A 12,580-nucleotide genomic window follows, 5' to 3' on the forward strand; every position below is an offset into this window, starting at 1 on the left:
AACTCAGTCACCACGCAGCAACCTTCGCCGTCGGATCCCAGAGCAAAGGTCACATTGTCCTCGCAGCACCCGTACAGCGACTCCGTGCAGTTCTCGCGCCCTTCAAAGTCAGGTCCCTCAGCTGGCATGATATTGTCTGGTCAGCAGCTGTACTTGGTGGCCTTACACGTCTGCACAGCCTTCAAAGGCCTCACCCGTCATAGCGCTCACGCTGCGACGGGTGAGGCTCTTCTGCAGATGTACTATTACGGGACAAATCTACTGCAACAGCTAGGTTCTAGAATTACAGAATAGTACTTGTCTTATTCTTTCGTTTCTTATGTGGGATATGTTCAGACTCATAAATGGTGCTTCTAATTAAAAAGCGTTAGTTGCAAGCCAAGAAATCCCCACGTTAATTTTAAGTATTAATCTTTGCAGAACCATACATCATGCTGAAGACGAGTCATACCTTCGTCGCAAGCATTCATGTTGCATGACTCAGTGTCAAAGGGCTTCTTGCTGACATCGCAATTCTCAGGTGCAGCTGGTTTCCCATTGATGTGACAAAGGATAGCTCTTGTGCGCTGACCACCACCGCAGGGCGTTGAACACTGCAAGACACAAAAATATTTGCCGCAAGACAGACTTCGCCACATGCCACAATCAGTCCCAATACATTTTTCGGTGGCCTTTCTGAATGGCTTGTGGCTACGCAGTAAGTATACGGCATTTGAAAAGCAAAAAATTTTTGCACCAAATTGAATCGGCATACTTTATCTCATTGCAGTTGATTTCCTCATTTGACTTCCTTAGCAGAATTGCCTGAATCAGACAAAACAGCTTAAACTTGAGTTGTTGCGGCACGAGACGCTGACGAGCATACATAAAGCTGGTGGGACCCAAGCAATTCGAGACGCACATTCTTGTTTTCATGAACAGCAGGTTGCCATTATCCCTCAGGGGAAAAGTTTATAACAGCTGTGTCTTACCAGTACTCACGTACGGGGCAGAAACCTGGAGGCTTACGAAAAGGGTTCTACTTAAATTGAGGACGACGCAACGAGCTATGGAAAGAAGAATGATAGGTGTAACATTAAGGGACAAGAAAAGAGCAGATTGGGTGAGGGAACAAACGCGCGTTAATGACATCTTAGTTGAAATCAAGAAAAAGAAATGGGCATGGGCAGGACATGTAATGAGGAGGGAAGATAACCGATGGTCATTAAGGGTTACGGACTGAATTCCGAGGGAAGGGAAGCGTAGCAGGGGGCGACAGAAAGTTAGGTGGGCAGATGAGATTAGGAAGTTTGGAGGGTCAACATGGCCACAATTAGTACATGACCGGGGCAGTTGGAGAAGTATGGGAGAGGCCTTTGCCCTGCAGTGGGCGTAACCAGGCTGATGATGATGATGATGATGATGATGATGATGATGATTCTTGTTTTCATATTGCGTAGTGTTTTAAGGCAGCAGCGGGAAACCAAAACGAAATCAGGCTGGTTGGCGACACCGTAATACCATGGCACCAGAGCGAAACATACCGCTCACTTCGTGCTGTCTGCAGCTGGGAAGGGCAGCATGTTTCGGTTATAGCTTATTAAAAGCGTGCAGTACGCTTCCAACAGTACTACGCCCCACGTGCTGTGAAACAGAATGGTGAAGATGCTTTTGCAATAGGGTTGGTGACGATAGCTGTGAATGCGGTGCACAACAACCAGGGAGATTTGCTGGTACCAGAATACGAAACCGAGCGGGTGCCGGCGTTTTCACGTGAGACGGGCAGGCGAGTATTGCGGGGAAGTTGCTGCAGCGGGTGATTTCAGTTCTTGTCGCTCGCACCTTGCGCATTTTCTTGTTTATATGCGCCGTATCTAGTAGCCGGAAAACATATACGATCGCACTTTGGCGATGTACCAAACGTTCGTGCCGAAAGACAAAGTTTTCCAGGAACTTATGAACCAGTAAAAAAGAAGCGCAACTGTATTGGGTCATTTTTTGTGTTCTTGGTTGGTGCCAGGAAACCGTATGCAACAGGACTGGATCAACAAGGTTCCAAAAAGACTGGCATTCAGCAATAATTTTTCTATTCAACGAGCAATCTTCCTATTACAGCCAAATTCAATTCGAAGGAGTACAATGTGTGCTCTTCGGCAAAAGTTTTTACGGCACTTGTGTGATTGACAAAGAGTATGCTAGGCCTCATGATGCAGGGCTTCTGTGACACCCTCTATGTCCTGAAGTTCATGAAAGAGCCCCCAAAGAACAATTCTTCATGAATCTCCAGAGCTCTCAAGCCATGAAGGTGCCACACAGGCCCCAGTGCGTGACCTGGCCGGTGAGGTATGTTGACAATGGCTGTACTGTACCGCTTCAGTCTGTACCTCTTCAGCCTGCCTTATTATCTGCCTTCATTGTCACTTCAAGGTTTCTTTCAAATGCAGAAGAACTGAATTTCGGGCTACTCACCTCTCATTTAGGTACCATGAGATGCCCAAATGATAGGCTAAGAGTTGATAGGCCACAATATCAGGCTGAGACAAAATTGAACCAATACCGAGATGGACATCTGTCGATAAATTGTCATGATTGTGGTTGTGAAACATCATTTAATGAATGCGCTATATTGCACAACAGTAGAGGTAAGGACACACAGGAAAACATGGAAGTCTGCTTGGTCGCAGAAGCAGGTGTTGGCTGCATCAGCAATCCATCTGTAACACTGAGTAACAAAAGAAATCACTCAACTAGTCCAAGAAGTCGAAAGAGAGCAGACTTTGCTGTTACGTTTCCAGCTTCATCTGCATTTGTTAGAGGAGTGGCTTAATTCGAGCTACAAAATGTGGATTTGAGTCCAAATCAAGCGTGAATTCCGGCTAAGGAGTGATCGTACACTGTGCTCTCTCATGCCTATGAGAATCTGGTGTTCTGATGAGGCTATCTTCATGTTCAGGTTTCAATTTATGCTGATGCTACAGATATGTCACATTGCAATATAAAAAAATAAGATTTAAGCTGTGTGTAGTGTACCATTCATGTCTGTCCCTCCATCCGTGTCTGCATTACACAAGCACTGTGGTTTTAGCACCACAAAAGGCATTTTTATTTTCGCTGTGCAAAAAGAAATTGCCATAATGCGATCAGGCTTTCTGTGAAACGTCGACAAACAGATAGAGAGGGACCTTGCGGGATGCATACCTGATTCCAGGGAGCAGCGACCCAAGTGCCATTACAGAGAGCCTCTACAGTACACTCCCGAGTTGAGTTAAGCTGTTCTGCTGGGTTGCAATTGTCATCCGTCACATTGACGATGTTCCCGTCGATAAAGCTCACACAGAACACCTTGCGGGTTTGCATGCCATTCCCGCACTCCGTGGAACACTGCAAAGGAAAACAGGTGTTCTAAACTAGTCAAACTTAGGCAAAGCTTCAGCAGTAGTCAGTGGGAGTAGCATCAGAGCAGGGAGGTAGAAAGTTGGGCTAGTTGGAATAGATGCATGCTTAAACCAGCGTGGGAGATGATGGCAATACAGAGATAAGGGCATGAGACAAGCACTATCTAATGACTTGAGTTTATCAAGAGCAACACACAATGGAATGCACCCCCTAAATGTGCATCTATACCATGGAACAAATTGGCAAGAGGGGATATCTCACAAACTAAGACAGAGATAGACGGATTATACAGTACACAATTTTCCTGCTACCTTTGTATACAGAAAGGTTCTACAAGGCCAGGCAGTGTGCAAGAACAGCCATTCAAGTTGGGCAATTTTAAGTGCGAAATACATGTGTGACGCCTTCACCTGCTTGTTATCTGCAAGTAACTCGTAAATTCTACAACACTCCTGTGCTCGGAATTTGGCTGACTAAAAAGAGAAAATGCATGGCAGTACACCCCGTCTGTTGAGAATGCTAGCTACGCTTTAATGACAGTCAGCAGAGATTCTTGAGCAAAAATTTTGCGACAATGTGCCTTAGCATGTCAGCTTGAGGGCCCTAATTGGGTGAAGGTGTGTCCCTCGGGCAAATGCTCCTCGCAGAAAAGGCCGACGAGTATCAGTGAAGCACGGCGTCTCCATCAGTTGAGTTGCAGCATTGCGCTCCACCCGGGAGTCAAGCAAGAACCTTAAGTCATGGTGCGTTTATGAATAAGAAGGCATGTTGTCTCTTGGCATAAAATAAAAAACACCTGCAATATTTCTAGAGGCGAATCTAGTCGCTTAGATCGGCCCAACGTTTCCCTTTGTCATATCTTTAAAAGCACAGCAAGCAATTTTTCAAGTCCTGTGTAGCCTCGTGCTACGTTCAGGAGGGTGGCAATTATTCCTTTCTTAGTCTGCATGAATCAGTGCAGCACACACACGCCAAAAAAAGCTGTTGTGTTAAGCTGGTATGAAAGTGGTTTTGTGTATGTGCCTCTAAGGAACCCCTCAGTCTGTTTTCGGCAGACTTTCTCGCCTGGAGGAGCACCAGCAGTTCGTCAGAAGATAAATTAAATTGAGTCGAATTTGCAGTAAAAATCCAGTCAGGAGAGTCTTAGATGACAAATAGTTATTGCTACTCTTCTGGTCGGCACTGCCGTGTTCTAGTTGTCCCTGTCTCCCCACCAGGGGCACACCACTCTTACACACAAATCTACAAGCACAGTTGGCCAAACCACAATGCGGGCAGTGTGCGGCATGACTCACGGGGCTCCACTTGGAGTAGTGCCACATGTACTGGCACTCCTCGTCCAGGGCACTGTCGTCCTCGTCACATGGTTTGGTCGTGTTGGGCCGCTTCTCGTCATCGCAATACTCGTTGGGGAACACTATCCCCTCCTCATTAGTGCAGAGCACCTGCCGGGTCTCGATGCGCGACGAACATGGAAGTTCACACTGCGATTGAAAGGCACCATTGTTCAACATTCAGGAACAAAATACTCCTGCAGTTTTTTTGTTTTTTTAAATAGCTGTGACCAGCGAGTTCTCACAGTTTTACACTCAGTATGTGGGCTGTACTTTCGATACCAACATCAACCGCAGGCTCCAGAGAAAATAATCTTGCTTTCAGACAGGAATTAAACCTGGATTTGTTGCGTAAGAAACTTACATTATACTGCAAAGCTATATGCTTATGCTGAAAACCTATACATCATGGCACATTTGATCTGCTTTCTCTCATTTAGATATATCAGCGACCTGTCTCAAGACATGATTACATTTCTTGGTAAGGCGTAGCCTCTGGCATAGCAGAACATGTGGCAGGCATGCAGAAATCCAGGGATCTAATTTTTTTCTGGAGATATGCTGCCTGTGCACTAGTGCGAGATTTAAGAAAGGAAAGACACAGGTGTATGTATGGCAGTTAGCCTTGCACAGTACCAGTAACAATGTGCTGTCCATGTACTTAAAAGCAGGGCAGTTTTCTTCTTTTGGCACCTCCATGATGCCGTTTCTCCAGATCAGTTCCTTCCATTCAATTTCCTCAGAACAGGCAGCATTGTTGGCTCATGCCCAATTCACTGTACGATGCCAAGCACAAGCCTATTGGATGGTAATCAATTCCACCATGTGCTCATAGCATACCACGATCTTCTAAATGTGAGATTTTGCTGTGAACAATTAATTTGCCCTTCTAGGCTGGAACACAGAACATAAGCTGGCACTGACGTGTAACAGCACACAATCTTGCTGGTAACTGCTGCTAATATCTTATGTATATCTGTAGGATTTTTTTTACTCTTACTTCCACGTCATCTTCTTACTAGATTATGATCACATTTCAGTGTTTGCCTCCTAAATTCTATCACCCAATAGATTCCTTAACATGGGTGATCAAATCAAATCAAATTAATTCAAACTAAAATCTAATCAATGAACGTATGACAATTGAGTGAATAGAAAATGCAAATACTCACCCCAGACCACGGTGAAGTGACCCATTCTGTGCCATCACAGGGTCGCAGCTCACAGGTTTGGTTGGAGGGCGGTTTTTTCGATTCATCACAACCAGAGTCATCCAGGACCTCCACAGTCTCACCATCGAGAGGGTTGATGCACACAACTTCTCGAATCTGAGTGCCTTCTCCACACAGACGATCACACTGCAGATAATTATCACTCAAAGTCGAAGAGGATGTGAGGATTGCAAAGTTGTACATTTCGATAAAAAATTTGTTTGTTCATTTTTTATCGCCAACTTTTTGACATTCTACTTTTAAGTGTGTAAGCAAAGAAGCATGGCAGTGATATAAATACAGTGAAAAAGACTAAGAAACTGCCCATACTATGTGCGCGGAATAGCAAAGGACCGCTGGTAACATACACAAGAAGAAGAAAAAATAAGTTTTGGTTGCTCAGGCTTTTTCTAAGCAATGGTGACGTATGTTCGGCCAATACATGTCATTTGTGCACGTTTAACATCCATGAACCGGTTGTAGTACAGTTAAGGCGTGTTATAACGAAGTCGATAAAACCGGCAACTGCGTTATATAGAAATTTCGTTTTAATAAAATTCTACCTTTTTTGCAAATAAGTACACACTCCGATCAATGTTTCTTACACAGAAACGGGCCGCAGAATTTTCCAAATTATCGGGCAACAAAAACAAGTTATCCAAATAAGAAAACAATTATTTTCATAAATTTGGAAGTCAGCGACGAATCATACGGTTTCATACCACGTACGTCGACGAGATCTTCACATCGGCGGTACGAATTAAGCGAAGCCAGCCACACTTCTCCGGGCACTCCGCACCCGCAACTGATAGCATCGCCCACACTTGGACGACGCTATCAGGAAAAGCGCCGCCAGCGGGAAGCGAAAGCTTAGTCTGCCTCTCACTCCAATGGGTCACCAAAACTCGAGATTACGCAACCTTCAATACTAAACGCACGGGAAGACAGCCTGCATGGTGCCACACCATCTCGGCATGCCCACTCTGTGCACATGGTTACGTATGCGCTCAGCCGCGCTTACAGCCATGCGCAGCCAGGGCCGAAACGCACGCCAACTTACCCCCTCACTCGGCCCCCTCAGACGCGTTTGATCGCGTTTGCGAAGTCGCTCCCCTCCCCCTCCTTCCCTTTGCACACCCATGCAATAACCATCTTTCTCGCCTCACCCTCGTACACTAGTGCCCAGGGCGCCATAGGATCTTATCGCACTTGGACTTTATATAGAGCATGACGCCGGCTCCACTTCGGCGGTCGCTCATGTTGCGTGGCAGGTGATTTGAGAGGTGCGTTTGCAAGCAGCCGCTCGTAATTCAATCATTTAACCATCTGCATCCGCGGAAGTTTCCATTTATTGTCTGTGCATTTCTCTGCAGCGGCAGTGAAATTTCGTTGTATTGAAATCACACACAAACACACTCCATAATATTGAGGTTCTAAATACATGGTGTTTTATGAAGAAGAAATTATGAAAACTTCAATACTTCGTTATATCGAGAACTTTGTTATACTGAAGTTCGTTATACCGAGGTTTAACTGCCCTGGAGCTATGGTAATCTGAAAATTGTGTGCATACTTTCTGCACTTAACTGTATCAGTGGAAAATGGACTAAAAGAACAGTGAAGTAGTATGCACTGATAAAATACATTGAATTAACGTGTTGCAACTGTTATAGACAGAGCCAGAAGCGACAGAACTTGGGCGACTACTACAACCCCGCAATCGGCTTCGGTATGTGCATCTCAACACTAGTGATAAATGTATCGAAGTGTGCACGTGCAGATGCCTACATGCTAATGTATTTGTTCCAGCAGAAGGAGCCGTACAGTACGCTCCACCGTTAAAGGGAACACCCTAACCAGTATAGTAGACTTCCGTTAATTCGACTCTGGTTAATTCCATTTTTCGGCTAATTTGAGCCTAAACTTTTGTTATTTCACTCCTAGTAACTTGACCAATCAGCATGCACATGTCTGACGCCCATGGTAACCCAAATAGCGACTCCTTTAGTGGCAGCATGTATCGGTGGAACACAGAGGACAGTGAACACGCGTCATCTCTCGTCGAAAATGCCTATTTTCAGCCTGCCCTAAGAAGCTCTTCAAGCAATAGCAGTAGCTTACAATGCCCAATTATGGTATTTAGGCAGTTCTAAAGGGCATCTTTCTTTCTTTTTGTTCTTTGTGCAGGAAAATTGGGCCGATCAAATGCCTGTGCGGTCACAATTGGATACAGAACTAAAACCGTATTCGCGACGTTTATATGTTTTACCGCATAACTGGGCTGTACTGCGGCAAAGCTGACATAATATACTATGTGGTAAAGCCTAGCTTTAGAAAACTGGTTACCATTGTGTAACACATATTAGAACATATTGGATCATCGCCAACTTTCTTGCTAAAATATCAGAAGCACGTTGGATTTCTACTTCGTTTGGGAGCGATAATGTCGTTTCTATATTAGTTTTTTACTTTGGGCACATAGAAAGCGGGTGCACGTTTGATTTGGGGGTGGATGAGAATCACGGAAATACTGCCTAATGAATCATCGGTGTGTTTGACGTTCCTTGCGCATGCGGTTTAATTTAACCCGCTGGATAACTCGATAAATATCTTCGATCTCGTGAGTGCCAAATTAACGGAAGTCAACTGTAATAAAGCTGATACAACTTTATAAAAATAAAGTGATGATATCATCCATCGGACGCTCATTTACAAAAAATATCTCTGTGGTCATTCATGCCTTATCTTAGCAATAATAAATACCAGAATACTAACTGCACATTTCCTTTAAAAGTGGGCCATACTGTACATCAAGACGGAAACATGCAAGCAGCAACTACAGCAAAAATTATCTGTCATCATTGCTGCACTTCAAATTGTAAAAACTGTATTGTAATGGCTTATTTTCTTTATGTGATGTGCTTCAATAACATGATTATAACACCGAAATATGACAACAATTTACTATGGAGAGTCTAATTCATATGACTGCGATGATGATAGAGTGTAACGGAATCTACATAGTGAATAAGAACGACACAGTTTCCTCTGCATACAACAAGCCATTCAGAAGGTGGCAAAACACCCACGCCAAAGTGGGCTCGTCAGAAGCCAAGAAGCGACGATTGCTCATGATCAACTGAGGCTGTCAAGATCCCTTAAGCGACTAAAACTTAAGAGGCGAAGTCCTTCAGGATGATGATGATTAATATAATCGGCTAGCTCGGTGTAGTTATGGCAGATTCAACTCGTCATTCCTGAGCAATCCAGTGAAGCTTTAAAGGTAACTTCACAAAGTAGCAAAGTTCTATTGTGAAAATAAGCATACCGTACCAGTACTAAAGCCTTTTTTTGGGGGGAATTAAAGCTTCAGTGCTAATTTACATGACCGCTAAAGCGCTCTTACAATGCTCTCAAATGACCAGTCGAAAGTGCCATTAGTGGTAGTGGTTGGTCAGACTTGCCTCCGTCCAGTTACCCGCTTTCCAGGAGGCACACTCTGCATAGGAGCTGCAATCCTGCAGCCGTTCTGGCCTGGGCCCGGAGGATTTGCAATCCGAGTCAGCAGTCAGCAAACTGCCAACCTCGGTGTGCCGCTGGCAGAACACCAATCGCTCCTGCGTGCCATTGCCGCAAGACTTGGAACAGTCTTCCCACTCCCCAACATACCACCTGCATTGTTGAGGAAAAACAATGAAGAGTTGTTTTCAGCAAAGGTATGAAATTATCTGAGTAGTTGAGATAGCTCTGTGAAGACAACAGAAAATGAAGGCGGAAAAAGCCTAGGGGAAATTAAATTTCCTTGTTTATTTGAAATGTACAAAAGAAATTAAACATGAATAAGGTTTAAATTTGCGATAAGCTTCACATTCTTAAAAGAAACAAAAATGAAAAGGAAAGCGAACGAAAAAACAACTTGCCACCGGTGCGAGCCAAACCCACAACCTTTGCATGGCATTTGCAATACTCTACCAATTGAGCTGCAACCAGGGCTATACCCCTGTTCACTTTCTTGGGTGTTGCATCTGTATACATATATTAGTATAGGCCTAGCCCTGGGACTGTTAACCAGCTCCACTCGGAGGGCAGCGTCTCATCTCTTGGATTACCTTATTTACCTTGGATTACCTTCTCTACTCAGGGTGTACTTTATTTTAAGTGTCAATTCAGCTCATCCAAAATGAACACCCTCCTAAGTGCAGAAGGACTTGTAAGGTGAGTTGTTACTGTCTGCCAAGAATTATTGCTTTGCCACAAAAGCTAACACATACAATACGAAGATGTAGGCATGTGACGTACATGCACACACAAGCACACAAGCACGCAAGCACCTGTGCATGTGCTTGTCTTCTCCCTTCCATATGCATGCCCTTTTGCACCGTAACAATAATTGTGTTGCAACATATTCTACACGTCTTGGTACTCTAAGGCGGTTAACAAACCACAAGGTGTACACAGTTAATAACAATTATGTAATGAAACTGCAGCCACTGGCCCTAAATGCATGCAGTGGCGTCTGAACGTTTTGTAGCATATTAAATTATGATGATAACCATGCACGTGTCACCATTTCACTGAATAAGAAAAGCTTCCACTACTATCTCTCTTATTGGTTTGTCAGTGTGCTTACACACAAATAAGGCATCTGATAAAACTGAGTCACACCCACATTCACAGCAGTGCAACGCAAGTGCAGAACAGGCTGTCCCCTTGAGCGAGCTGTGCGGCTCTCCGAGCCGAATGTTTATGCACCGGCCCATTTGCCCAATTTAACGACTTCAGTAAACAAACGGGAAGTCACATAGTAATGTGTCATAGATGTCAGTGTTCCACTAAACATGGAATTCGTCTTGTTCCCTGCAGATGTGGTGTGGTATATGTGACATCCCTTTCGTCTGCTAGAGACACCTTACCGGGCAAATGGGTCGGTGCATAAACATTTGGCTCGGAGAGCCCCACAGCTTGCTCAAGGGAACAGCCTGTTCTGCCCTTGCGTTACACTGCTGTGAATGTGGGTGTGACCCAGTTTTATCAGATGCCTTATTTGTTTATAAGCATGGTGATAAACTAACGAGAGAGATAGTGGAAACTTTCCTGATTTGGAGAAATGATGACACGTGTGTCAGCCTAACTGTCGCTGACTCTGCCCAAGAGTGAAGCTAATCTGAAGAGATAATCTGGTGTACCCCCTGAACTCTATTCTCTGTGCATGTAACAATGAATGTTATTACATGCTGATGTTGTCATGCATGTTATTACAATAATCGCAAATGTAATAACAAATGGGAAATGCATCTGCTCGTTATTGTTTTTGTCTTTTCGTTAGCGCTCGTCTTTTCTTTTCTTCACCTGTTTTCATGTCTTCTTGTTTTTTTTTCTTGCTATCTCTACAGCTACATCACAAAGTCATACAAGCTCGCCCAAGGTTCCACGCTTCTAAGCTTATAAGAGTGTAATGAAAAAGATGGCACTTTATGAAGTGCATTACAACGTTTGATGACAAGTCTGAAGCGTTGCTTTGTATGACTGCAGTTAAATAGTGTTATTTTTGCACCAGAAGGCCCCAAGCTCAATAATAACTAGTGTACCTACTTGTAACAAATAGTCTGTCTTTTCATGCCTGTTATGTCAAATCGCCTTTTCATGTAATGCATCATCTATGAGAGGTTAGTATTCAAAATTACTCGTTCTTTTTTTAATTATGACGATTGGCGTAATGTGACCTTTTATTCATGCTACAGGTCCAACCTTTTCTTTTCTTTTTCCTACAAAAGTTGTGCAGTGTTTTTTAGAAAAATGGCAACTAGAGGGACATATAATTTAACTAGACATGTAAATCTGGTGACCTCAGGAACACTTAACATGGTGTCTACCAAGTTGACATTTCCAAATTCCCTGAGTTTTCAAGGTTTTCCTTGAGTGGATTTGCAATATTCTCTGAGTGACACAGAACTTTGTTTTGTGTCAAGGCAGGCTGACACCATGTCGCCGGATGCTGTCACTCTCTAGTAAGCATGCTAAAAAATAAAAAAGTGGCTTCAAGTTTTTATAATAAGGAGTAGGGCTTATTTTATTCAATAAGAAAACAGAAAGGGGGGGGGGCGCTAGTGGAATGCTCAGCAAATAAAATACCGTCGAAAAAAATGGTAAAACCAATTTCGAATCGAGTCGACCATTCTCAAATGCAAATAAAAAGGAGTGCATACAGAAGCAAATATTTTCGAATATGAACTACTTCCATCTATTGATTACAAGCTCATTGGTATAGTGTCCAAACTTTGTCACAAGTGAGATTCTCTCTCAGCAGCTGTTAAGCCACCCTCAGCTGTCCAGACATACTCTCAGCTCACGCACAACGCCTCAGTGTTGCATTTCGTTGAGTGAGTTTATTTCGGTCTGAATGAGGGACACCTGCATCGCGGCGTCAGGCAATACATGTTGTTTTCTGATCTCAAGCTTCTTTAAAGAAGCGGCGCCATGCCTCCGTTCCTATTCATTCCTCAATGCGTCAGTGCTTTCTGTTATCGTCCTCCTTCCGATGCACGTTCGCTTCACGAACCATTTGAACAATCCTCCTGGTCAGTTGTACAGTGAACGTACAATTTTCAGTACTCCCTAGGGGCCATGAGAACATTCGAAAAGTCTGGCAGTTCGACAAAA

At 43.9% G+C, this 12,580-nt stretch overlaps 1 protein-coding gene across 1 annotated transcript in view; it reads right to left on the reverse strand.

Moving 5' to 3' along the window:
- The window catches only part of LOC129385795 (papilin-like), a 111,980-nt gene that overhangs the window by 66,832 nt on the left and 32,568 nt on the right, over nt 1-12,580 (reverse strand). Inside the window, exons 12-15 of the mRNA XM_072289514.1 lie at nt 9,385-9,592; nt 5,882-6,067; nt 4,671-4,868; nt 195-277 (exon numbers count right to left, since the gene is read on the reverse strand). Coding sequence (XP_072145615.1) covers nt 195-277; nt 4,671-4,868; nt 5,882-6,067; nt 9,385-9,592 — 675 coding nt within the window. The remainder of the gene's footprint in view (nt 1-194; nt 278-4,670; nt 4,869-5,881; nt 6,068-9,384; nt 9,593-12,580) is intronic.

This window comes from Dermacentor andersoni, chromosome 7, assembly GCF_023375885.2.
Source record: "Dermacentor andersoni chromosome 7, qqDerAnde1_hic_scaffold, whole genome shotgun sequence".
Taxonomy (NCBI): domain Eukaryota; kingdom Metazoa; phylum Arthropoda; class Arachnida; order Ixodida; family Ixodidae; genus Dermacentor; species Dermacentor andersoni.